This window comes from Balaenoptera ricei, chromosome 12 (genome assembly GCF_028023285.1).
Source record: "Balaenoptera ricei isolate mBalRic1 chromosome 12, mBalRic1.hap2, whole genome shotgun sequence".
NCBI classification, from domain to species: domain Eukaryota; kingdom Metazoa; phylum Chordata; class Mammalia; order Artiodactyla; family Balaenopteridae; genus Balaenoptera; species Balaenoptera ricei.
Genome location: NC_082650.1, coordinates 134638 through 162457, shown reverse-complemented (window position 1 = coordinate 162457; position 27820 = coordinate 134638). Strand labels below are relative to the sequence as shown.

Genomic DNA, 27820 nt, shown 5'->3' with positions numbered 1-27820 from the left:
GACAGAGGTGGGAGGTTTGGAAGGTAAAGTTGGGGAAGCTGCTGGGCTACGGGGGAGCGTCAGTATTGGATTCGAGCCCTGTGCCAACCCTGTTGGAGGCGGAGAGTCTGGGGGTCGCAGTATGACTCGCTTAGGTGGGTGTCCCTGACAGCGTCCTTCAGCAAATGAAAGGTTTCTTTTGAGAATGAAAAGTATTAAGAGAAGGGACAGGTAAGTTACCCAGTGCAACATGAGAAGCCTCCAGGGGAGGATCTCAGCAGACGGTTGGCCCTGTTTTGGGTGGTCTCTGCCCTCAGAAACCATCTTTAACGAGCTCTCACGGAAGCCGCGGGACCCCTGTCTGACTCGGGAGGGCTGAGTGGCAGCCGGATGTTAGGAAAAGCCGGACCAGCCCCTCTGTTCCTCGTGCGCCTGCCCAGCAGGGTTCAGGCGGCCTCCTTGGGCTTGTGTTGTACAGTTGTGCCTGACTGTAGCCACAGAGAGCTTAGGGGCAGAACCTCCTGAGTCCAACCGGCCTTTCAGACCAGAGAAACTCAAAGTTTGCTTTTGTTTTGTTTTCTGGCGAGTGGTAACGAGTCTGCAGTGCTCTCCTCGCCGTGTCTGGATTTCCACCTAGTTTTAGGACAGTCGCTCTGGTGAAGCAATGCCTGAAACAGGGCATCAGCTGACTTGGGGGTTTTGGCCTCCATGTATACATAACTGCTAATACCTTAGCATATAAACACCACACAGTTGAGCTGTTTACTGTTAAATATTTACTGTGAGGCTTTGCAGCGTTAGAGCTGGTTTTTCTGGTCTCTGTGTCCCCATTAGATGCTCCATCGCCTCAGCAGGAAGCTCCCAGGGCTCAGCTCCCCCTTGTCTTCATTCCAAAGCGCCTTAAATCCTATTTCCAAAATACGGGCCACTTCTATGTATGACTCTTATTGGTAAGGCCATACCTTAGCCACGTGGAATTAGTCCATGCTCACCAGCGACTCTGAGTCCGGATTCAGGGTCAGCCTTCTGCCACACTGACTTGTTCCCTAAATTCCAATTCTTTGGGGAAGAAGAAGAGTTGCTGTGTGACTTTCTCTGTTGCTGGAAGATAACCTCAGAGCCTCAGATTTTGATTCTGCAGCCTGTGAAAATCTTCTGCTCTTTCAACACAACCAACAGTTTATTTTTGGAATACAGACTTGGTTTAACATTTGAAAACAGGTGTGATTCCCTTCGTTAGTACCACGCATGATGCAGAGAAAGTATTCGGTGGAATTCAGTGCTTGTTTGTTTGTCGTAAAAAGTCTCAGCAGACCAGGACTGGAAGGGAACTTCCTTAATCCAATAAAGAGTATCTACAACAGAAGTCAGACCTGATGGTAAAACAGTGGAAGTTTTTCCACTCTGGTGGGAGTGAGTCAGGGGTGCCTTCTTTCACCGCTTCCCTTACACTGGAAGAAAAGAATAAAACTATCATTATCGACAGGTGGCGTGATTGTGTATATGGAAAATCCAGATCTACAGGGCAACCATTAGAATTACTAAGCAAATTTAACAGGGGCTGGTGCAGAGTCAACATATACTATCCAGGTATATTCTACAGAAACAATAACAAGTGAAAATAACCCCCACGTTTTTTGTGTTTACACTAACATCAAAGAAGAAATATGAAATACTTAGGAAGAATCAACAGTTGGGCAAAGTCTCCACACTGGCAACCATAAAGCATTGCCGGCAGGATGCGCTCCTGGGCTGGAAAAAGGCTCACTGTTTGAAGAGGCCCGTTGTCCGCAGAGTGGTTTGCAGGCTCGGAGCATCCCCAGTGAGCCCCGCATATAGCGGCGTGCGACAGCACGGAGGGGCGGACGGCCTGGGGAAACCCCAGCAGCGCCAGCCCGGGGAGGCCGGGGACCGTGTGTGCGCTTCACTGCCGGAGCCGGTTCCGTCAGCCCGGGGAGGCCGGGGACCGTGTGTGCGCTTCGCTGCCGGAGCCGGTTCCGTCAGCCCGGGGAGGCCGGGGACCGTGTGTGCGCTTCACTGCCGGAGCCGGTTCCGTAAGCTCGCTGGCGAGCAGGCCCGTTCCTGCTTTGAGGAGTCGGTTAGCGCTACCTCTGGGGACAGTGGGTGTGACAGGCAGGGGCAGGGGGGCTTCTGTGGCCCTGGTGACATTTGCTTCGTGGCCCAGGTGTTGGTTGCCTGGTTTGTTTGAAAATTCAAATGGCGCACATAGGATCTGTGCTTTGCGGAGTGGTGTACTTCATTTAAAATTTACTTTAAAACAGACAGACAGGTGTCGAAGAGATGAACAGAAACTGACTCCATTAGGGGAAAATGTGCTTCATTCGAGAACTGCCCCCAATACTCAGAAAATACGCAGCCTCTGCGTCAGTTCACCTGACCTTGAGCAGCCGTGGTGGGTGCACTGACCTGGGGTTGAGACCTGCCCTGACCCGTGCGGCCTGCAGTGCAGCCTCGGGGCTGGGCGCTTTGCGAAGAGGGGACGCGGGCGGTGGAGAGGGTCCAGCGCTGGGCAGGCGGGAAGGTGCCGACTGACACTGCCACTCGGGCCCCCGAGCACTTGAAGTAGGGTGGTGCCTCTGAGAAATGGAGCATTTGATCTTACTGCACTTAAATTCAAACCTCGCCCCGGGCCCCAGCTGCTGGTGTGGACAGTGCGACTCTAGACAGACAGGACCCCGTGTGCGTGGGTGCACAGGGCAAGGGCTCGGCGATGGAGAACAGGGAGACGGTGGAAGGTGCTGACGACGGCGAGGGGCGGATGGCCTGGTGAGGGCGCGGGCAGGGAGACCTGAGGGTCACGACCACGCTTCTCTCAATAAGGGAGGTGAGACCTGACTTAGAAAGGGCATGAACATCTGTCCCTTTTCCTGGTTTACTTCAATTTTATAAACTATGTGAGATTCATAATGACATTTAAAATCGCTGCTGTTTACTTTGAGCAGCACAGATCCACCCGATGCTGACAGACTGAGTTGAACTTCCCTTTTTAACGAAACCCCGTGGACAGTTGCTGGCTGTCGGTTCACTGTGTGTGGTCAGCACAGGCCACAAATTCCAGAAACACGAGCGATTGAAGGTGAAGGGTGTCTCTGCAGGTTCTCACCAAGCGGAGCCCCTGCTGTGTCCAAGAACAGTAAGGAGGTTTGACAACAGAATAAATATTTTGTATGGGTGTGACCTTAATTTGTAAGAAGTAACAGACCATCAACCCTATGCAGTAATAAGCCATTTTATTCTTAAATGATAGACATTCATGTAAAACATATCTAATACTGTTCACAGAACTCAGTGTGATTTTTAAAAATGCAGTGACTCATCAGTGTCTAAAATGACCCTGTCTTGGCTTCTCTTCCTTTGCCTTTGCTTTTAAAGAAAGTTTCCCAGTAGGCCCGAGGCTGCGATCCTGTCACCTTCCTGGCAGGTCAGAACTTTGGCCTTTGCAGCTCCAAGGGTGTCTGTGTGCAGAGCAGGTCGCACCCCGAGGGCGCAGCGGCTCTGGTTCTCTGCACGAGTGGCGCCTCCTCACCTTCTCTGTGCGTCGTGTCTCCACAGCTCGACCACGTCGACCCCAGGGCCGTGCAGCTGGGTACCCTCCTGGTCCGCGGCCTCACCACCCTGGTGCTGGTCAACAGTGCCTGTGGCTTCCCCTGGAAGACGTCGGACTTCATGCCCTGGAATTTGTTCGACGGGAAGCTGTTTCATCAGAAGTACCTGCAGTCTGAGAAAGGGTACACAGCAGAGGCGCTTGTGGAACAAAACGTGAGTTCACAGTTTTCTTTATGTTTAGAAAAAGTAGGTTTGAAATCAGTTGCTCAAATGCATCATGAAAACTCAGAGTCCTTGGCTGGCGGTCAAAAGGGTCAGCGGCACTGTCTGTCCTCACGGTCACTGTACTTTAGGATCAGACCCCAGAAATCCACTCTGAGGAGCCGCAGGTCCCAGGCTTTGAAACTGACCCAGAAAACAGTGCGGCTGCTGGTGCCGGTGGCCTCCTCCGTTGTGGCTGTGCCTCAGGCCTCAGGGTCAGCGTTGCTGAAGCTTCTGCCAGAACCTGTGAGGAGGCGGGCGAGCAGCGTCCCACCCAGTCCTGCACATTTTAAATTTTCGAGTGCTTTCACTCCTTTCCCCTTTTTGAATTAAGAATGCACATTCCCTGCAGAGCTGCCTCCGCAGACATCAGACTAATTCGATAGGAGCGGTGATGATTTGTTACTTGAAAATATTCCCTGAAGGCTGACAGTTTAGTTGGGGTCATTGGCTGCTGTTCTCGCTTTGTAAGTACAACTGCTACACGGGTCCTGGAAGATTTCCAAGTCGGGCCTCGGCCAAGCTCATTTGGAACGTGTGTTAATACCCACGGGACCCTGTGATCAGCGAGAGCGGACTGGCCTGTGACAGGACAGCGCTCCACGCCTTCACATCAGATGGAAAACATTATTGACGTGTCGGCAGTGCCGCTTCACACACAGACACAATCCAGGGTGTCATAGGAATGTAAGTGTTCAGAATTTAGAAGCAGCCAAAATTCTGTACAGTCAACGAAAGCAGAGTACTGACAAAAATGTCCTGTAAGTGTGGCTTTAGTACCGAATCAGTGAAAGGTAGCAGTAGGCCAGGCTCATGGCCTGCACATCACCCATCACGGACCCCTCCCTCCTTTCCTTCCTAATGTCTTGACCAAGTACAAAATGATTACAGGTTCACACTCACTGCTTTAAAACAAGTTAGGGCAGACAGGATCGAATATGCAATAGTACAGATGAGGCTGGAAGGGAAGGTCACATGTCGATTTGTTGTCTGTGGCCTTGCTGTTTCCACTTACTGTCTTACAACCAGGAGGAGCTGAAGTGATAACACATTACCGGCATGGATGTTTTAGGTATGATGGTGTGTTAGGGCCATAGATGTCACAGTGGAACTTGAGGGCCCTTTTGGAAATGCCTGTATAACCTACAGAGGACAGAGAAGGTGTAGCTGCCACTGTCGCCTTTCCAGGGCACGCAGGAGAAGATCAGTTTCTAAGAGCGTCTTGCTGAGTTGCAGCATGGAAGGGAAACTGCAGCCATGCTCGCCCACGCCGCTGCAGCGTCCTTGGGCGCAGTATACCGTGTAGTTTCACTCACGTGGTCGCGTCTCCCGAGTGCCTGCCTGTGTCTGACGCTGCTCCGCCCCATCTGGTCTGTTTGCAGAGGTCCCGGCTCACCCGACTCCATGCCCTGAAGTCAGTCGTGTGCAAGGCCTGCATGAAGGAGGACAGACCCATCGTCAGCCGGCGGCACTGGCGTTCACACCACTCAGGTGGGCCCCAGCCTCTCGGTCCTTGGAGGGGCCCCACTGCCACGTGCAGCTGCAAGGAGAGGCTGCTAAAATTGGAAGAAGAAACAAAATTAAGATGATAGTGTGCTGCTGTGCGGTTTAAGTTCTGGTCCCCTTAGGAGGGAGTTTTCAGAGGGTTCATGTGCTGAGAGTTAAGGACACTCTGGGGCTGACAGATGTTTTCCTGTGTTTCAGTCTCATGATGATGATACCCTGCACGCTCGTGTGCCCTGTCCTCCCGGCACTTGACTCCCAGCACGGTCTCGGCCACGGTGGTCAGGCTCCCCTTGAACAGAATCCCCACCGCCACACGCGCTGCCTTTGCGTCGCAGCCCCCCGCCTCGAGCTTCCGTTTTTTCTCATTATACTTGATGCTTTTCTGTGTGTTGTTTCCTTAGGATAGAGTTCCGTTGTTCACAGAATTATAGATCCAAACGTAATTGGATTTTAGATAAATGTTGCCGACTTGTTTTCTAAAAACACATGGTCACTTCACACCTTCACCAGTGGGATTAAGAGTTTCTGTTTCATGCATTCTTGACACCACTTAAAAGTTTGTTTTTCTGACTAATTTGATAGATGAAAAAGCCTGTCTCCTTGATTGGGTGCCTCTTTGTTTATCCGTGAAGTCGGACATCTTGTTCAGTAGCTTATTGTGTTGAGTTCATTTTAGTCATGTTCTCATGTCCTCGTTTGGGTAGGATCTATACCTGTAACTGTAGCAGCCCCATTTTTTCTCGATGGAATGGAGAATTACCCCAAATTCCTACCCCCCCAGACTGTCTTGGGTTCTCACACCAGCCCGGCACGTTTCACTCCGAGAGACTTTGTGCCATGAGGTCAGTGAGGCCTCAGGTCGTGTCCAGCTCCCGCCAGTCGGGGCTGTGCAAAGGGGCTTCCGGCCCCTCCCTACTCCCAATAGTGACAGAGTCCCTCCTGGCCTCGCCCCCTCTCCGTCCTTTACCTTTCTCCAGCTGCCTGGAGATAGGCAGCATTTGAGACCCCAAAGCAAGAGTTTATTCCTTGCAGAAGAAAGAGGCAGCGTTCTCTCTGTGTCCCCTGTTCCCCACATCTGTTGGCAGCACGTCACTCAGGCCGTCTGCCCTGTGAGCGCCGTACCAGGATTCCCGTCACTAGTGAGACTGTTAGCAGAGCAGTGACAGGCTGGCTGCAGACATGCAGATGGCAGGATGCAGGCTCTGTCAGCTGCAGTGGTCACTGGGATTTGGATGCCTGAACCTCTTTCTGCATTTCAGAGTCCGACACTCGGGCTTAAGAGGACCGTATGTGTGACAAGTTTTCTTGAAAGCCCTAAGACAGCCTGTGGTTTCACAGAGTTTAATGCTGCAGTACAGTCGCTCCTAATACAGACAGGAAACTCTGTGATCTCTTTCTGGTGAAGTGTCCGTAAGATGGCAGACCTGGGTGATCCTGTCGAGTTACTCCAGATTATGGAAGAAACGGTTTCAGCAGATAATCATGAGTCAATTTACGTGATTTGGAAACTGCTCCTTTTTTCTGTCCTCGATGTCGTCATTTTCTTCACAATACAGCCTGATATTCTGTGGTTTACTCCCCTGGGCCCCGGTGGCTCGCCAGCACCGCACAGGCTCTCAGTGGCAGAGCCCAGCCCCTTGGCCCCAGCCCGGCGTCCTTCGGTCACCTGCCCCCAGCCGCTGTCGCCTCCTCCTGGGACGAGCTGGTGCGTGGACACTTGCCCCGGTGCCTTTCAGGCCGCTCCCTGTCCTCGGCTGACAAGAGTGTGCATGGAGGGCGGGGGTCGCGGGACTGGACCAGCACGCAGCCGCCTGCCCGTGTCCTCAGAGCGCTGGTTCGCCCCTGTGGCTGGTACCGGGCAGGCTTGGCCTCCTTTCTCTATGGAATAGCGTGAGGTACCAAGGTAGTGTGTAGAATCACATTTAAATATGTACTTAGACTTGCTAGTACTGAATTCTAGTAGAGACAAACAGAAGGCGCCAGGGTTTAGGAATTTAGGAGAAGAATTTAGAGTGAGCTGATTGCGTGCCGATGAAGTTTGCGGGGGATTGGGAGGAGAGGGCGGCCTGGTCAGGCCCACCGTGTCCCAGAGCCCCACGTGCTGGTGGCCAGCAGTGCAGGCCTGGGCCTGTGGCCACTGCCCAGGGCCGCTGCCCAGGGAGGCAGAAAGGAGAACTTACTGCCCTGCTTTGAGGGACCTGACAAGATAGCCTGCTCGTCCCCCACACAGACTCTCCTGGGAACAGGTTTAAGTGCAGCCCTGACCCAACCCGGCCGTAGTGCCGTGGCCCTAGCATCTGCATTTTTCAGGGGCTTTCCCTGTGATGGTAAGGATGTCAGAAGTTTGGCAGCTGCCAGTCCAGGGTCACCTTGCTCTACTCTTAAACACGACTGCCATTTGGAGTTCAGCGTCTGGTAGCTGCTGACGTGCTGATCACGTGTCCCCACAGGGCGGAGGGGCCGACAGGGACCCAGCGCCCACAGGACGAGCTCTGGGTACAGCCGGTCTGGCCAAGGACAGCACTGGAGGGACCAGGGGCCAGGTAAGAGGCCGGCGGGGTGGCGGCAGTGTTCCGGAGACTGCCTCGCAGCTGTTTTGGAAATAGGTTGTATGTTTACAAGTAAATAAACAGATAAATGTACTGATAGATCGAATTGCTTTGCCTAGTGAAGTAGAGACGTAATTGCCGTGCTCGGTGCTAGCCTGCCTCTGCTCACCGCTTTATTCATTTTCTATCAATTTATTCATCTGTTCAAGACCCAGTTTTTGGTAATTTACTCAAAGGAAGGCTCTTGTAAAGGCTACATATACATACATCCTTCTAATAAAATAAGAACACAAACAGTAGCATTCTACCAGTAGAAGCATTTTCTTATGTTCTATGACTTGGTTTTTATACATAAGAGCCTTAACGGTGTGATCTGGGAAGTAAGATGAATCCTTTGCTTCTTATGTGTGTAATACAGATACCTGGTTTGAACGCATAAAGATGAATTTAGTACGTTGTAATGTACATTTTAAATACACAGAAAACCTCACATTGGTATTTAAATTCAAATCCCTTACAGTTTTGAGAGCCAAGCTGTATAGACTTTTGAATTACCTAAGATTTATAATTTTATCCTTCCAAATACAAACACACCTTTATTTTTTCTGTCACTTCTGCAACCTCTGAAATGTGTGGAGATTTTACAGGTTGCCCCGCACAGAGGTCTTTGTCTTTAACCAGACATCGTTTCTGTGAGCGGCCATTGCCGGTCGTCGTGGAGATGTGGCCACGTGGACTCTGCGTCAGGCTGTGTGTGGACCGCTCGTCCCGCGGTGGCCTGTGGGGGGCTGAGCTCTTCCCGCTGGTTCTTGGTAGGATCTGCGCTTACCTAATGTTAGGAGTCGGTTGTACGGTTCCGTGAGGCCAAAGTTTATGATGACTGTTTCTGAAATGCCCATACCTGAGGGGAGAGGAAAGCTTCCCAGGGTTAGACTCGCAGTGGCTGCAGCTGTTCCTTTGAGCTCACTTCACCTGCAGTCTCTGCCCTCACAAGTGACGCCACCCACTGTCACCTGAAGCTTCCAGGTGGACTGGTTGAACAAAGTGAGTAACGTTCCATCTTCTTAGAATCCCTGGTCCATTGTTGGGACGGGGTTACTTCGCCCCAGTGCCAGCTGAGTCATCTGAGCGATCGCGTAGCGCCGTGTCACTGAGCAGGGAAAATACCTCCTTTCTGTGACCTCACAGTGAGAAGGTGCTGAGGTTGACTAAATCGCAGACAGGGCACCCAGAAAACCATAGGCACGTCTGTGTATGCCCTGGAATCAGAAGGCGATAGCAGTGCTGTGGACTCAGGGCCGAGGGCTCAGCCCCCCAGACACCGGGCTGGGGCCTGTGGGGGGCTGTCCACCCGTCACACCCACATAGTGCACAGGGACACGCTGCCGGTGGCACTCATCCGTCAGCCCCATCCCCCTCTAGCTGGGCGGTGGGACTGCTTGGAAACAGGCCGAATTTCAGCTTCTGACTCTTGAGAATGATGGGCCTTCCTCAGGGGAACCAGGGGGAAGGTGTTCCTGAGAGAAGGAGGAACCTGGACAGATATGCGGAGGCCTGGAAGGAACAAGGCGGGGCTCACCCCCCCCCCCCCCCGCCACCTGCTGGGTTACACGAGGGGTCTGAGGAGAGGGGCAGGGACGTGCGCAGGAGGCCACAGCAGGGCCCGCAGCCGTGGAGGGGCAGGAGCGGCCTTCCCCGGCCGCGCTCTCCCCTCGTGAGGGCCGGACAAGACGCCCTTGGTGTCCTGAGCAGGGTGATGCCAGGAGGGGCGGCGGTCAGTCAGCAGACTGTCACCCACGTGCCCAGAGCCCACGGCCTTCAGTGCGGAGCAGGGAGGAAACGCCGTGCGGTTCTCGCTGGGTTTGGGTCTCGGTGCTGGCCCTGGGGCCTCGAGGTGTGTGGTGGGCTTGGAGCCGGGTGGGGGCCCGATCCCCCATTCCAGATACGAGTGCGACGCTGGTCCCCCTGGAGTCAGGCCCCCAGGAGAGCGCGGAGGGCGGGGGAGCTGGGGGCCATATTTAGCTGCCTGGCCCGGCGTGGCCAGGGTCAGCCCTCTCTCCAGAGTCCGCTCCCAAAGCCAGGAGACAGGCCCCTGCCAGCGCCTCTCCGGCCGTCTCCCTTCCCCCCACCACTCTGCGCTCCCCGTCGGGGCCTGGTGTGCTGTGAACGGCCACCTTCTCTCGCCCCTTTGGCTCAGGCCTGTGCCCTCTCCCTCCTGCTGGGCCTCATGGGTCAGGAGAGCGAGGGTGGGAGGCTGCAGGTTGAGACGGGCACCGGGCGGAAGAGGCCGTGACCTTGGGCACCTGCGGGGGAGCACTTGGCCGACACCAGGCCGTCCTCTAGAGGGCGTGCCATCTCGAACGGCTCCTCCACCACCCCCAGGCCTCATCATCAGGTGTCCGGCCCAGGTATCCCTAGTGTCCTTCTAGCTCTGAGCCCCGAGGTCCTTTGCTGCTGCGTTTTCACGCTGGGACAGTGGCCCTGCAGAGTGCATAAGAGGCAGACCTGTGTCCTTGGGACGCACCATCAGGTGCAGGCCTCGTGTTGCCCCACGCTGGGTGGCGTTGGGCCTGGTGCATCCTTGAGTTTGAAGCCTGTAGAATAGTACACGCTACAGACTTTCTTTTCTTACTTCACTTGGGTCCAGACAGGCAGAAGCTGTCTCGAAACCTGGGTCCACCACCTGCCAGAGGCCTAGCCTGAGCAAATCACAGATCCCCTGGGGTTGTTCCCTGACCTCTGACCTGGGGCCGGGGTCTTCCTGCAGGCTGTGGTGAGGGCTGGAGAGAAAGTATCGATGGACTCGGCCTCCGGTGGCCCTTACCGTTGTCCTTTCTTAGATCTTGTTACCCTCCTGGTGTTAACTCTAGCGTTTCTCTTAATATTTTTACGTTGATCTGTTTTATTAGAGTTGTTTTTCTATTAAAAAGCAAACAAAGTCAATTATACCTCAGTTAAAGCTGTTTTTTAAAAATAAAATAAAGGAAGGAAACAAAGCAAAGCTTGACTGTGCAGGCTTGGCCTGTGTGAGTTCAGCCATCACTTGACCACAAGACCAGAAGCCGTTGCTTAAACACCAAGTCCTATCCAGGGCGTTGCCCTCAACCTGGTCAGAGTTTCCTCTGGTTGCCGGCCAAGGGCCAAGGAGAAAAGGTCGTGAATGCTGGCTTCGTCCTTACTTCCTTGTGATGGCAGAAATTTCAGGAGCATGTTCACATTGAAGAAGGAGAAACAGTTTTCCTTGGATCTACTGTAAACAAAGAGGTTTCTTCAAATTCTGTTGGCAGACAGGAGTAGTGTCCGGCAATTTCTCCTTGTGCAAATTAGAAAAACAGAGTGACTTTCCTTAGGGCGGAAGCATAGGTATTCACCATCGGCCCTGGTTCCCTGCTGGGGAGGAATCTTCCTCTTGAGACCCCACGTAACTTGACAGCTGGCCCCCTGGGGAGCGGCCGGAGCCCTGCTGGTCGTGCGGAGGCCCAGGTGCTGCCCGTGTTCACGTATCCTACGTGTGTGGACGGGCCCTGTGCAGGTTGAGGTCAGGCTGAGTGGTGTTGGTGAAGAGAGCAGTGGACGGACGCAAGCCTGAGAGCGAGCAGGTCAGTGCAGAAGGACGGGGACACCCGGACGCTGAGGGCCTTTGGGAGGCTGGGGGGTGACAGTGTCCCAGTGGGACTGGGCCAGAGGGCTGGCAGGCAGCTGGTGACTGGAGAACGAGGGGCTCCTCGTTGGTCTGGCGGGATTTAAGGTGCTGGGAGGAATGATTCAAGGAAGTGGTTGGGCCTGGGGAAGGAGGGTGGAAGGTTGTCACCTGCAGGAGCGCAAGGCCGGGTGTTGCCACCACCTTGGGCTGATGAGAGGGGTCAAGGACGCGTGCCAGTGAGGCCTGTGTGTGTCTGCTGAGTCTTCCCGCCTGGTCTCGGGCTTCAGGCACGTTGGCAGAGCAGAGGCCCCCGGGGAAACGTGCTGTCTCTCCCCTTCTTCCCCCTCTGCCAGTGACCTGAGCTCTGGGCCCCACAGGTCTCACTACCAAACCTCAAGTGCAGGTCACAGGACCCAGGTCGATACGTGGACTTACGGAACCATCGACTCAGGGAATGAGGCCAGAGGTGCAGCTGCGACTCATCTTTCAGGCATCGGTGGTTCCCGAGCTGGTGCCGGTGCCTTGGGGCTGTTTTCCCTGTAGACCCAGTGCATACGTTTGATAAGGGGTCTTTGAAGGAAACCCCTGCTCTGTCGGGGCCACAGTAGCCACACCAAAGTCAAGGGGTGCTAGTGCCAGAGGGCTGGGGCTGAAAAACTTCCTCTGGGAGGCCTCAGGTCAGAGGCAAATTGAGGTGGTGAGCGCTGAGTTGGTATCAGACTTCGGAATTTAGGAGTGGGATGGTGGAAGTTCCGACAGGACACATATAAACGGCCGGAGTGTGTACACTTGCATGCTGCCTGACATGGAGAGTGCTCAAAAAATGTTACTGCCGTGCACGTATGTTTCCTAATTGCAGATGTTTCCATATAGAATCTGTTTCGTACACACACACATACACACATACGTATACATAAAGTCTTTCATTGGGACAGGAATATGTTTTTTTAGGTTAGGTAATCCACTATTTCAGTTTATGCTATGATTGAATTATGTCACCTTCACTTGGCCAGCACATTTTTTGCTGGGTTTTGTCTACTTTTGAACTCCTGTTTTAGTATTTTTTGGAGATACTAAGGTAGTCCAAGCAGAAAGTTGTCACTATTTCCAGGGCAGAGTTAACAGGCAAAATTCTTCCTATTGGTGAAGAACTAAGAATGCCTCAAAATGAGAGTATTCAGTTACTGCCCAGAAGTTGGGAGGTTTCCCACGGCCGCCCCCTGGCCTGATGAGAGGCAAGCCGTTCCATTTGGGCCCGGGCGGCAGAGAGAGGTGAGAATCACAAGCCTGTGAGACCTTTCTGGGCTGCGATCCAGTGCGCTAGGGGTGGGACCCTGGACCAGCAGAGGTGTGAACCTCCACTCACTAAGGGGGTGACCATCAAAGCTTTCGGAACTTTTAAAATGCTAGCCGGCAGCTAAAGTGAGAACGGTTTAACCTCTTCCATGCTGTTGGTGAGAAATGATGTGTTAAATTCCACAGTCAGTAGCCACAAATTTGCCTGTGATTTCTTCAGATTTTCACTTCTCTGTGGTAATTCTTAGGAGGCCTGGGCTGTTGTAAAGCTGCCACCGATCATCTGTGATAACAAGGGTGGGGCCTGGAAACCTCATTCTGGCCACTGCTGTGACCTCCTGCTACCCTCCTGGGGGCGTGGGGGACAAGACTGCCCCTCATCTGTGAGCACGGCGGAACGTGGGCAGCAGCCCCGTGGGCAGGGCGAGGAAGCCCCGGGCTCTGCTGCGGAGGGAACCACACTCGCGCTTTCTGCGCTCAGCAGAACGTCCCACGAGCCGTCTCCACGTGAAAGGCCATTTCCAGACTTCACTGGCAGCAGCCACTGTGCAGGCGCAGTGCAGACGGTTGGAACTGGAGTTGAGGGGAGCAGGTGTGACACTGCTTCCTTCCACTCACAGGGCTGCCTCTTAATTAATTGCTTCCTACTTTAATGGAATAATTATGGTGGCCAAAACTGAAAAGAGAATGAAGTTCTGACCCCAAATACAGCTCAGGTGTTGCTTTTATACATACTTAGAAATGTGCCATTTTTTCTGTTTGAATTTTAGAGAAATTTGATTCTTATTTTTTGTTTTCATATTTATTTGGTGCAGGAAGTAGACAGTATGACCCTGACCAATGGAGAAGATATTAATCATCTTCTGGGTAAGTCCACCACTTACATCTTTAGAACAAATCAGCTTTATCAAAGATTGAAGTAAAACATCTGTCTTTATAACATACATCTTTCATATCAAGTGCCAAACTTCAAAAGAATTCAGATGTTAAAACCTCCCAACAAGGAGCTAAGTTAACTTGGTTTCAAGATGAGTTTGCTTCCTTCAGAAAAAGTGTGCACAGAAAAAGATGCAGAGTCCGGCCATAAAACCCAGCACCCTCCTTCAGAGTGAAGTAATCAGACAGTGCCTGTCTTCTCTGAGGAGAGGCTGACCTGTGGCTTCTAGACCCAGCATCACATAAAGAGGAAAAACATCCTTGTCAGTCTTCTCCCTCGTATCATATAAAGAAAGCCTTTGTTGGCTTATTTTTAGACATCGTGCCTGATTCCATGGCCCCAAACAGATTGCATGGCCCCAAACGGTCATTGTTAACATCTTCATTCCAGTGTCTTCATCTGTGATGTGGGTATGGTTAGTTTCTTTTAATGAGTGGGAATCTCATTATATCCCACTTTTTCTAACTTTAACACTAGATAGTGAGGATGTTTCCCAGATGATCTTGTCTTTGAAGACATGATGTCTACTAGCTATGTCATTTTCCAGGAATTGTTTTCTAATTATAAATTCTAATCAAAATAAAGTTTCCAACCATATCTTCTGTTGGTCCTCAGAAGTGTTTGTATAGCGAAAGAGGTACCAGCTTCCTTCTCACCTTCCTGGTGGGAGAGGTAACTGCGTAGTCTTGACACAGCGTGAGACTCATGGGTCTGCTTCTGTTGTGTCATCCTTTTCATTTTGCATTGGTTAGGCTCAAGCCCAGAGCCTGTGCTTGTGAAGACACACCTGGGTTCTCAGCAGACATCAGGCATCAGGCAGGAAGCCTAATTTATGATGCCGCTAATGAGTGGTACATTTGTTGCCCTTTATCTGTGAGCCCTGCAGGGCTCTTGTTGTTAAAAAATATCTTAAATGAATCCAAGTTTAGAGAAATTCTTTTCATGGAGGAATTTTCAGATAATCCAAAAATTGAAATATTAAGCCCCAGATTGTTCTGAACTCAACCCCTGAGATTTTGATAATAGAAAAAAATCTAGATTAGGGGTTAGAAGACAGGCCCTTCATTAGCAGCTGTCTCCCTTTGGCCTGGAGCTGCTGTGACTACCAAGTCCCCTTCTGGGCCACAGCCACGACTCGGGAGAGCCCCAGCACTGTCAGACATGCTCACCGGCGCTCGTCGGACGTGCCCTTCAGTTGACGTCGTTACGAACAGAAGAAGCCCTAATGAATCACAGTCCCGTTTGCATCCTTGCACTTGACGCTTCCCCTGGCTGACGGCTCTGTGTGCACAGCTCTGGACTTTGTCTTGTTTTAGAATCCCATCTGGTATTGACCAAAAAGGGATATAGTCTCCCGCCATTTTAATACATTTATATCTCTTACGTTTGAAATATCCTCACCACTTCCTTCTGGTCCTTCTTAAGGACATCTGCATGTCTAGTCTCTTTTCATTCAGTCTTGTAGGACCTACAACCTTATTTCCCAGCTTTGGAAACAGATCTTTTTTTTCATGTGAATGTTTCCTATCTAAATTTTAACATTCTATTCCTTTCATTTTTGCTAATTTGAGACCACTGCTGCTTCTAGAAGTTTTGTTTCGTTGCTGCTTATTTGTGTAACTTTGTAATAAATTTCTCATTCCTTAGACTAAAATAGTAGATTTCCATGAATGTCATTTTCCCCCTTCATAATAAGTAAATTGTAACTTGTCAGTAAAATATTGGTGTTCCTTTAGCAAGCTTAAGTAAGCCATTGAGCTGGTATAATTTGAAAATACAGTGCAGTGATTTTTTTGTAATCTTGATGTTGTTATATAAATTATCTCTGCAGTTAAGTCTTCTGATGAAAGTTCCATATATCAGTTTAAAAATGAAACTAAAACAACGTATTTATTACTCATAATGAAATGTAATTTCACATTTCTTTCATTATTTGGAAGACATTTTACTATCCAACATATTGGGATCTTTGTGAAGAAAAAGGATGTTGAATTTTGTCAGTTGCTTCTTCTGCATCTATTGAGATAATCATATGATATTTAGTCTTCATTTTGTTAATGTGGTATATCACATTGATTTGGGAATGTTGAACCGTCCTTGCATCCCTGGAATAAATCCCAGTTGATCAAGGTATACGACCTTTTTAATGTATTGTTGAATTCAGTTTGCTAATACTTTGTTGAAGATTTTTGCATCAGTATTCATCAGGGATATTGGCCTGTGATTTTCTTTTCTTATGGTGTCCTTGTCTGGTTTCAGTATTAGGATGATGCTGTCCTTGTAAAATGAGTTTGGAAGTGTTCCTTTCCCTTCCGTTGTTTGGAAGAGTTTGAGAAGGGTTGGCATTAATTCTTTTTTAAATGTTTAGTAGAATTCACCAGTGAAGCCATCTGGTCCCAAGCTTTTGTTGGGATGTTTTTGATTACTGACTCACAGTCTCGTCTTACTGATTTGTCTGTTCGGATTTTCTATTTCATCATGATACATTCTTGGTAAGTTGTAGGTTTCTAAGAATGTATCCATTTTTTTCCAGGTTATCTAATCGTATAATTGTTCCTAGTAGTCACTTACTAGGAACACTTATACAATTCTTTGTATATCTGTAGTGTCAGTTATGTGTCATCTCTCGTTCGTAATTTTTTTTGAGTCATCTCTCTTTTTCTCTTGGTTAGTCTACCTAAAGGTCTGTTCATTTTGTTTATCCTTTCAAAAAACCAATGTAGTTTCGTAGATCTTTTTTATTGAATTTCTCATCTCTATTTCGTTTATTTCTGCTCCAGTCTTTTATTATTTCTTTCCTTTTCCTATCTTTGGGCTTAGTGTGTTCTTTTCCTGGTTCCTTGAAGTGTAAAGTTATGTTGTTTATTTGATATTTTTCTTTTTTTTAATGTAAGGGTTTATTGCTATAACTTCACTCTTAGAACAGCTTTTATTGCATCCCTTAAGTTTTTGTATGTTGTATTTTCATTTTTGTTTGCCTGAAGATACCTTTTGGTTTTCTTTTTGATTTCTTCCTTGACCTACTGGTTGTTCAAGAATGTGTTAATTTCCACAGATCTGTGAATTTTCCAATTTTCCTCCTCTTATTGATTTCTAGTTTCATACCATTGTTATCAGAAAATATACTTGATGTAATATCAGTCTTCTTAAATTTTTAAGACTTGTTTTGTGGACTGACATATGATCTGTCCTGGAGAATGTTCTGTTTATACCTGAGAATACTGTGTATTCTGCTGTTGGATGGAATGTTCTGTATATGTCTGTTAGGTCCATCTGATCTAAAGTGTAGTTCAAGTTCAGTGTTACTGATTTTCTTTCTGGATGATCTACCCATTGTTGAAAGCAGGGCATTGAAGTCCTATACTATTATTATATTGCTGTCTGTTTTTCCCTTTAGTTTTGTTAATATTTTCTTTATATATTTACATTTATACATTTATATTTATTTACATATGTATATTTTAACATCCTTTCATGATAAAAAACATTCAGTAAATTAAGTATAGAAGGAATGTACCTCAACATAATAAAGGCCACATATGACAGACCCACAGTTAACGTCATACATAATGAATGGTGAAAGGTTGAAAGCTTTTCCTCTAAGACTGGGAACAAGACGAGGGTGCCCACTCTCACTACTTCTGTTCAACGTAGTGCTGGAAATTCTAGCCAGAGCAATTAGCCAAGAAAAAGAAATAAAAGACATCTACATCAGAAAGGAAGAGGTAAAATCTGTTTGCAGATGTCATGATCTCTTATGTAGAAATTCTTAAAGACTCTGCCAAAAAACTGTTACAACTAATAAATGAATTTAGTAAAGTTGTAGGATATAAAATCAAGATACAAAAATCAGTTGCATTTCTGTACACTAACAACAGAGTATCCAAAAAAGGAGTTAAGAAAACAATCCTATTTATAATAGTATCAAAAAGAATAAAGTACTTAGAGATAAATTTAACCAGGAGGTGGAAGATCTGTATACTGAAAACTATAAAACAATGATGAAAGAAATTGAAGAGGACACAAATAAATGGAAAGATATCCCATGTTCATGGACTAGAAGAATTAATGTTGTTAAAATGTCCATTCTACCCAAAGTGATTTACAGATTCAGTTCAATCCCTACCAAAATTCCAATGGCATTTTTACAAAACTAGAACAAACAATCCTAAAATTTGCATGGAACCACAAGATACCCCAAATTGCCAAAGCAGTATTGAGAAAGAAGAATAAAGCTTGGAGAATCACATTTCCTGATTTCAAACTATATTACAAAGCTAAAGTAGCCAAAACTACAGTTTCAGTGTAAAAGCAGACATATAGGTCAGTAGAACAGAATAGAGAAGCCCAGAAATAAACCCTCATACATGATCAACTAATATTTGACAAGAGCTCCAAGAATACACAAGGGGAAAAAATAGTCTCTTTAATAAATGATATTGGGAAAACTGGATATCCACATGCAAAATAATGAAATTGGACCCTTATCTTACACCATACACAAAAATCAACTCAAAATGGATTAAGGACTTAAATATAAGGCCTAAAATTTTAAAACTCTTAGAAGAAAATATAGGGAATAATCTTGACATTCATCTTGGCAGTGATTGTTTTTGGATATGACACCAAAAGCACAGGCAACAGAAGTGAGAATAAACAAGTGGGAGTACATCCAACAAAAGCTTCTGCACAGCAGAGGAAATAATGGAAAAAATGAAAAGGCAACAGAATAGGAGAAACTATTTGCAAACCATGTATGATAAGGTGTTAATATGCAAGATATATAAGGAACCCTTATAACTCAATAGCAAAAAAAGCAGATAACGCAATTGAAAAATGAGCAAAGGAACTGAATAGACATTTCTTGAAAGAAGACATACAAATGGGCAACAGGTACATGAAAAGATGCTCAATATCACTGATCATCAGGAAAATGCAGATCAAAACCACAATGAGATTATCACCTTACAACTGTCAGAATGGCTGTCATCAAAAAGACAAGAGACAACACGTGTCGGTGAAGATGTGGAGACAAGGGAATCCTTGTGCACTGTTAGTGGGAATGTAAAATGGTGCAGCCACTGTGGAAAACAGTGTAGAGGTTTCTCAAAAAATTAAAAATAGAACTACCATATGATCCAGCAGTCCCAGTTCTAGGTATCTATATCCAAAGGAAACTAAATGAATATCTCAAAGAGACATCTACACTCCAGTGTTCATTTCAGCATTATTCACAAGAGCCAAGCTATGGAAACAACATAAGTGTCCATTGACGAATGAATGGATAAAGAAATTATGGTATATATACAAAAGGAATACTATTCAGCCATAAAAAAGAAGGAAATTCTGTCATTTGTGGCAGTGTGAATGAACTTGTAGGCCATTATGCTAAGTGAAATAAGCCAGACACAAAAAGACAAATGTTGCATGATATCACTTATATGTGAAATCTAAAAAAGTTGAACTTAAGAGAGTAGAATGGTGGTTGCCAGGGGCTGGAGAGTTGGGGAAATGGGGAGATGTACATCAAAATGTACAAACTTTCAGTTATAAGATGAATAAGTTCTAGAGGTCTAATGTATAGCATGGTAACCATGTTAATAATAATATATACTTGAAATTTGCTAATAGGTCCTAAGAGTTCTCACACACCCCACCACACACATACAAATGATAACTATGTGAAATGATGGTAATGTTAATTGGATTGACAGTGGTAATCATTACACAAGGTATACTTTATCAAAATATATATATATATATATATATATATATATATATATATATATATATATATATACACACATGGCTTACAATGCAGATGTATGTAAAACAGTCATGTATAAGCATCAGACTGCTTAACAGTGGTTATCTTTGAGGTGGGGATGAAATTACAAGAGACTTTTCATTTCTTGTATTTCTCTCTTGTTTGAAAAAATGTTTTTATAATCAGGGAAAATATTAATTTGAAAGGGACCCAAAGATACAGAAATTTTTTCTTTATTCATTGTTCTATTGGCTAGAACTCCTCATTGGATACATATATGGTATATAGGATTTGAACCACCAACTAGCACAAACTGGTAGAAATAGAATTGCTGGATATTGTCAAATTGCCTTCTGAAACCGTGGTACCACTTCCACCCACCTCTCATGGATCCATTCCCACTGGTATATGAGTATGTTGACAGCCACACGTCTCATTGATCTTCAGTCTTTTTAATTTTTACACATGGTCAAAAAGGGTATTTCATTGATTTAGTTTGCATTTCTCTGAATATTAGTATTTTTACAACACTTACTATTTTCATACACTTACTGGCCCTTAGTATTTATTTTTGTGAACAATTTATTCACAGAATAAATAGGATCCTTGGCCAGATTTTTCTTGGCTGAATTTTTAATATTGATTTGTAGGACCTGTTTATATATTATGGGTATTAAACCTTTGCTGAAGAATATGTGGCAAATATTTTTTCCCTGTCCTTATTCCTGGCTTCCTTATGTTGGAAATCCTCGGTCACCTGCATACCTAGGAGTCATCCTTGATTTCTCCATTTCCCTGCGTCCTCACAACCAATCCGTCAGGAAGAGAGATGTCCTGAATTTACACTCTTCTACATGGTGCCCACTGCTGCCACTGTAGTCCAAGCCTGCATCCCCTCTCCATGCTTTACCTTTCACCATAGCTTCTGAAACTCCACATAAATAAACAGCAAAATCCCTTGACCTGCAACAGCCTCTTTGGCTGTCCCTTCACCTCCTGCTCTAACAGAAAACCTGGCATTCCCTTAAGGTAGCTGTTTCCCCTGTACCTTTGTGGTCCTCATGCCTGCTTCCAGACTGCTCTGGTAATGACTAGAACTATTGTTGTGTTGGCCAAAAAGTTCATTCGGTTTTTTCCATAAGATGGCTTTAGTAGCGCTTAGTTGTCTTTAACTTCATTCAAAACAACTTTGTTAGATTGTACTATGACAGCTGTCATATCAGCATGCATTCTTTAAAAAACTTATCCAAATTGGTGAATTTTTATGTAGCCCTTTTAACATTGAAGATGGGAGGAAAAAAACAACATTTTCAGCATGTTATGCTTTATTATTTCAAGAAAGGTAAAAACGCAACTAAAACGCAAAAAAAGATTTGTGCAGTGTATGGAGAAGGTGCTGTGATTGATTGATAGAACGTGCCAAAAGTGGTTTGTGAAGTTTCGTGCTGGAGATTTCTCACTGGACGATGCTCCACAGTCATGTAGACCCGTTGAAGTTGGTAGTGATCAAATCGAGACATTCACTGAAAACAATCAACGTTACTCCATGCCAGAGATAGCCGACATACTCAAAATATCCAACTCAAGCATTGAAAATCATTTGCACCACCTTGGTTATGTGAATCGCTTTGATGTTTGGGTCCCACATAAGATAAGCGAAAAAAAACCTTCTTGACCGTATTTCCACATGTGATTCTCTACTGAAATGTAACGAAAACGTTCTGTTTTTAAAACAAATTTTGACAGGCAATGAAAAGTGGATACCGTACAATAATGTGGAATGGAAGAGATCGTGGGGCAAGTGAAATGAACCACCACCAACCACACCAAAGGCCAGTCTTCATCCAAAGAAGGTGATGTTGTGTATATGGTGAGACTGGAAGGGAGTCCTCTGTAATGAGCTCCTTCTGGAAAACCAAACAATTCCAGCAAGTACTGCTCCCAATTAGACCAACTGAAAGCAGCACTCAATGAAAATCATCCAGAATTAGTCAACAGAAAATGCATAATCTTCCATCAGGATGATGCAAGACCGCATGTTTCTTTGATGACCAGGCAAAAACTGTTACAGCTTGGCTGGGAAGTTCTGATTCATCCGCTGTATTCACCAGACATTGCACTTCCGGATTTCCATTTATTTTGGTCTTTACAAAGTTCTCTTAATGGAAAAAACTCCCATTCCCTGGAAGACTGTAAGAGACACCTGGAACAGTTCTTTGCTCAAAAAGATAAAAAGTTTTGGGAAGATGGAATTATGAAGTTGCCTGAAAAATGGCAGAAGGTAGTGGAACTAAAGGGTGAATATATTGTGCAATAAAGTTCTTGGTGAAAATGAAAAATGTGTCTTTTATTTTTATACATAACAAATTATCCCAACACTTAGTGGTATGGAACGTCCATGTCAAATGCTCACAGGCTCCGAGTCAGGAATTCAGGCAGCTTGTCTCAGCTCCACCGTGTCTTTGACCTCAGCTGAAGACATGACGTTATACAGAAGCTCATTCACTCACATGTCCTGCTGATGCTGGCTCTTGACTGGGGGCCTCAGTTTCTCTCCACATGAGCCTCTCCACTGGTCCGTGGGGGCTGGTTTGGGCTTCTTCCCAGCATGGCAATTGCCTACCAAAGACAAGTACCCCAAGAGCTAGAGAACAAGGCAGAAGCCATGTCGACTTTTATAACCTAACCTCACAAGTCATGCATCAGCTCTTCTGCCATATTCTGTCCAAAAAGGTAACCAGAAAGGCCTGTACAAATTCAGGTGGAGATGAAGTAGACTTTCCTCTTGATGGGAAAGGAGTAGGGTTCTGGAAGAGCATAGGAGACCAGAAGTAGTGTTGTGGCCATTTTTGGAAAATAGAATCTCCCACACAGACTATTTCCCTTCTCCATAAAAACAGTGAACTTTAAATCTCATGTCATCCACCCCACCACCACGCTTCCTGTTGTACTTCACATTCTTCAAGATTTGGGCTCCCAGCTCACTCTTTCCAGCATGACTCTTGGAATAATTTGAACAGCCTTGGACTTGATAGTCCTTCCAATAGCGTAATGTTAGTCCCTTGACGCCCCTTTCAGTGGTCTTGTCTTCCACCGTGGCCTTCTCATTACCAACAGCTCAACCCCTTCATAACTTCAGTTTTATTTTATTTTTATTTATTTATTTATTGTTTATAGAGCGGGTTCTCATTAGTTATCCATTTTATACATACTGCTGTATACATGTCAATCCCAATCTCCCAATTCATCCCACCACCACCACCCCCCCACCACTTTCCCCCCTTGGTGTCCATACGTTTGTTCTGTACATCTGTGTCTCTGTTTCTGCCTTGCAAACCAGTTCATCTGTACCATTTTTCTAGATTCCACATATATGTGTTAATATACGATATTTGTTTATCTCTTTCTGACTTACTTCACTCTGTATGACAGTCTCTAGATCCATCCACGTCTCTACAAATGACCCAATTTCGTTCCTTTTTATGGCTGAGTAATATTCCATTGTGTATATGTACCACATCTTCTTTATCCATTTGTCTGTCGATGGGCATTTAGGTTGCTTCCATGTCCTGGCTGTTGTAAATAGCGCTGCAGTGAACATTGGGGTGCATGTGTCTTTTTGAATTATGGTTTCCTCTGGGTATATGCCCAGTAGTGGGATTACTGGATCATATGGTGATTCTATTTTTAGTTTTATGAGGAACCTCCATACTGTTCTCCATAGTGGCTGTATCAATTTACATTCCCACCAACAGTGCAAGAGGGTTTCCTTTTCTCCACACCCTCTCCAGCATTTGTTGTTTGTAGATTTTCTGATGATGCCCATTCTAACTGGTGTGAGGTGATACCTCATTGTAGTTTTGATTTGCATTTCTCTAATAATTAGTGATGTTGAGCAGCTTTTCATGTGCTTCTTGACCATCTGTATGTCTTCTTTAGAGAGATGTCTATTTAGGTCTTCTGCCCATTTTTTGATTGGGTTGTGTTTTTTTAATATAGAGCTGCATGAGCTCTTTATATATTTTGGAGATTAATCCTTTGTCCGTTGATTTATTTGCAAATATTTTCTCCCATTCTGAGGGTTGTCTTTTCATCTTGTTTATAGTTTCCTTTGCTGTGCAAAAGCTTTTAAGTTTCATTAGGTCCCATTTGTTTATTTTTGTTTCTATTTCCATTACTCTAGGAGGTGGGTCAAAAAAGATCTTGCTATGATTTATGTCGAAGAGTGTTCTTTCTATGTTTTCCTCTAAGAGTTTTATAGTGTCCAGTCTTACATTTAGGTCTTTAATCCATTTTGAGTTTATTTTTGTGTATGGTGTTAAGGAGTGTTCTAATTTCATTCTTTTACATGTAGCTGTCCAGTTTTCCCAGCACTACTTATTGAAGAGACTGTCTTTTCTCCATTGTATATCCCTGCTTCCTTTGTCATAGATTAGTTGACCATAGGTGCATGGGTTTATCTCTGGGCTTTCTCTCCTGTTCCATTGATCTATATTTCTGTTTTTGTGCCAGTACCATATTGTCTTGATTACTGTATCTTTGTAGTATAGTGTGAAGTCAGGGAGTCTGATTCCTCCAGCTCCATTTTTTTCCCTCAAGATTGCTTTGGCTATTCGGGGTCTTTTGTGTCTGCATACAAATTTTAAGATTTTTTTCTTCTAGTTCTGTAAAAAATGCCATTGGTAATTTGATCAGGATTGCATTGAATCTGTAGATTGCTTTGGGTAGTATAGTCATTTTCACAATATTGATTCTTCCAATTGAAGAACATGGTATATATCTCCAACTGTTTGTGTCATCTTTGATTTCTTTCATCAGTGTCTAATAGTTTTCTGAGTACAAGTCTTTTACCTCCTTAGGTAGGTTTATTGCTAGGTATTTTATTCTTTTTGTTACCATGGTGAATGGGATTGTTTCCTTAATTTCTCTTTCTGATCTTTCATTGTTAGTGTATAGGAATTCAAGAGATTTCTGTGAGTTAATTTTGTATCCTGCAACTTTACCAAATTCATTGATTAGCTCTAGTAGTTTTCCGGTAGCATCTTTAGGGTTCTCTATGTGTAGTATCATGTCATCTGCAAACAGTGACAGTTTTACTTCCAATTTGGATTCCTTTTATTTCTTTTTCTTCTCTGATTGCCATGGCTAGGACTTCCAAAACTATGTTGAATAGTGGCGAGAGTGGACATCCTTGTCTTGTTCCTGATCTTAGAGAAAATGCTTTCAGTTTTTCACTGTTGAGAGTGATGTTTGCTGTGGGCTTGTCATATATGGCCTTTATTATGTTGAGGTAGATTCCCTCTATGCCCACTTTCTGGAGAGTTTTTTTCATAAATGGTGTTGAATTTTGTCAGAACCCTTTTCTGCATCTATTGAGATGATCGTATGGTTTTTATTCTTCAATTTGTTAATGTGGTGAATCACATTGATTGATTTGCTTATATTGAAAAGTCCTTGCATCCCTAGGATAAATCCCACTTGATCACGGTGTATGATCCTTTTAATGTGTTGTTGGATTCTGTTTGCTAGTATTTTGTTGAGGATTTTTGCATCTACATTCATCAGTGATATTGGTCTGTAATTTTCTTTTTTTGTGGTATCTCTGTCTGGTTCTGGTATCAAGGTGATGGTGGCCTTGTAGAATGAGTTTGGGAGTGTCCCTTCCTCTGCAGTGTTTTGGAAGAGTTTGAGAAGGATGGGTGTTAGCTCTTCTCTGAATGTTTGATGGAATTCACCTGTGAAGCCATCTGGTCCTGGACTTTTGTTTGTTGGAAGATTTGTAATCACAGTTTCAATTTTATTACTTGTGATTGGTCTGCTCATATTTTCTGTTTCTTCCTGGTTCAGTCTTGGAAGGTTATACCTTTCTAAGAATTTGTCCATTTCTTCCAGGTTGTCCATTTTATTGGCATAGAGTTGCTTGTAGTAGTCTCTTAGGATGCTTTGTATTTCTGCAGTGTCCATTGTAACTTCTCCTTTTTCATTTCCAATTTTATTGATTTGAGTCTTCTGCCTCTTTTTCTTGATGAGTCTGGCTAAAGGTTTATCAATTTTGTTTATCTTCTCAAAGAACCAGATTTTAGTTTTATTGATCTTTGCTGTTGTTTTCTTTGTTTCTATATCATTTATTTCTGCTCTGATCTTTATGATTTCTTTCCTTCTGCTAACTTTGCAGGAGTTTTTTTGTTGTTCTTCTTCTTTCTCTAATTGCCTTAGGTGTAAGGTTACGTTGTCTATTTGAGATTTTTCTTGTTTCTTGAGGTAGGATTGTATTGCTATAAACTTCCCTCTTAGAACTGCTTTTGCTGCATCCCATAGGTTTTGGACTGTCGTGTTTTCGTTGTCATTTGTCTCTAGGTATTTTTTGATTTCTTCAGTGATCTCTTGGTTATTTAGTAAAGTATTGTTTAGCCTCGTGTGTTTGTGTTTTTTATGTATTTTTCCCTGTAGTTGATTTCTAATCTCACAGCATTGTTGGTCAGAAAAGATGCTTGGTATGATTTCAATTTTCTTAAATTTACCAAGGCTTGATTTGTGACCCAAGATGTGATCTGTCCTGGAGAATGTTCCGTGTGCACTTGAGAAGAAAGTGTAATCTGCTGTTTTCGGATGGAATGTCCTATAAATATCAATTAAATCTATCTGGTCTGTTGTGTCATTTAAAGCTTGTGTTTCCTTATTAATTTTCTGTCTGGATGATCTGTCCATTGATGTAAGTGAGGTGTTAAAGTCCCCCACTATTATTGTGTTACTGTCGATTTCCTCTTTTATAGCTGTTAGCATTTGCCTTATGTACTGAGGTGCTCCTATGTTGGGTGCGTATATATTTATAATTGTTATATCTTCTTCTTGGATTGATCCCTTGATCATTATGTAGTGTCCTTCCTTGTCTCTTGTAACATTCTTTATTTTAAAGTCTATGTTAATCTGATATGAGTATTGCCACTCCAGCTTTCTTTTGATTTCCATTTGCATGGAATATCTTTTTCCATCCCCTCACTTTCAGTCTGTATGTGTCCCTAGGTCTGAAGTGGGTCTCTTGTAGACACCATATATATGGGTCTTGTTTTTATATCCATTCAGCAAGCTTGTGTCTTTTGGTTGGAGCATTTAATCCATTCACATTTAAGGTAATTATCAATATGTAGGTTCCTATTTCCATTTTCTTAATTGTTTTGGGTTTGTTTTTGTAGGTCCTTTTCTTCTCTTGTGTTTCCCACTTAGAGAAGTTCCTTCAGCATTTGTTGTAGAGCTGGTTTGGTGGTGCTGAATTCTCTTAGCTTTTGCTTCTCTGTAAAGTTTTTGATTTCTCTGTCGAATCTGAATGAGATCCTTGCCAGGTAGAGTAATCTTGCTTGTAGGTTCTTCCTTTCATCATTTAAATATATTGTGTCACTCCCTTCCAGCTTGTAGAGTTTCTGCTGAGGAATCAGCTGTTAACCTTATGGGAGTTCCCTTGTATGTTATTTGTCATTTATCCCTGGTTGCTTTTAATAGTTTTTCTTTGTCTTTAATTTTTGTCAATTTGATTACTATGTGTCTTGGCGTGTTTCTCCTTGGGTTTAACCTGCCTGCAACTCTCTGTGCTTCCTGGACTTGGGTGGCTATTTCCTTTCCCATGTTAGGGAAGTTTTTGACTATCATCTCTTCAAATATTTTCTCGGGTCCTTTCTCTCTCTCTTCTCCTTCTGGGACCCCTGTAATGCGAATGTTGCTGCGTTTAATGTTGTCCCAGAAGTCTCTTAAGCTGTCTTCATTTCTTTTCATTCCTTTTTCTTTAATCTGTTCTACGGTAGTTAATTCCACCATTCTGTCTTCCAGGTCTCTTATCCGTTCTTCTGCCTCAGTTATTCTGCTGTTGATTCCTTTTAGTGTATTTTTCATTTCAGTTGTTGTATTGTTCATCTCTATTTGTTTGTTCTTTAATTCTTCTAGGTGTTTGTTCTTTCATTCTTCTAGGTCTTTGTTGAACATTTCTTGCATCTTCTCAATCTTTGCCTCCATTCTTTTTCCGAGGTCCTGGATCATCTTCACTATCATTATTCTGAATTCTTTTTCTGGAAGGTTGCCTATCTCCACTTCATTTAGTTGTTTTTCTGGGGTTTTATCTTGTTCCTCCATCTGGTACATAGTCCTCTGCCTTTTCATTTTGTCTGTCTTTCTGTGAATGTGGTTTTCGTTCCACAGGCTGCAGAATTGTAGTTCTTCTTGCTTCTGCTGTCTGCCCTCTGGTAGATGAGGCTATCTAAGAGGCTTGTGCAAGTTTCCTGATGGGGGAGGGACTCGTCGTGGGTAGAGCTGGGTGTTGCTCTGGT

The 27820-nt window shown here is 45.0% G+C and overlaps 1 protein-coding gene across 10 annotated transcripts in view; it reads left to right on the top strand.

Annotated features, from left to right (window-relative positions):
* FAM120B (family with sequence similarity 120 member B) overlaps window positions 1-27820 on the top strand; it is a 116062-nt gene that overhangs the window by 49589 nt on the left and 38653 nt on the right. For 5 of the 10 annotated variants that reach the window (XR_009506093.1, XR_009506095.1, XR_009506094.1 and 2 more), the window contains exons 7-11: window positions 3553-3759; window positions 5190-5298; window positions 6916-7018; window positions 7764-7856; window positions 13608-13668. Coding sequence is in view for 6 of the 10 variants with exons in the window: in XM_059940774.1 (XP_059796757.1) it covers window positions 3553-3759; window positions 5190-5298; window positions 6916-7018; window positions 7764-7856; window positions 13608-13623 (528 nt within the window). In the remaining 4 variants the exon portion in view is untranslated. The other 5 variants (XM_059940775.1, XM_059940778.1, XM_059940777.1 and 2 more) reach the window with 5 other exon arrangements.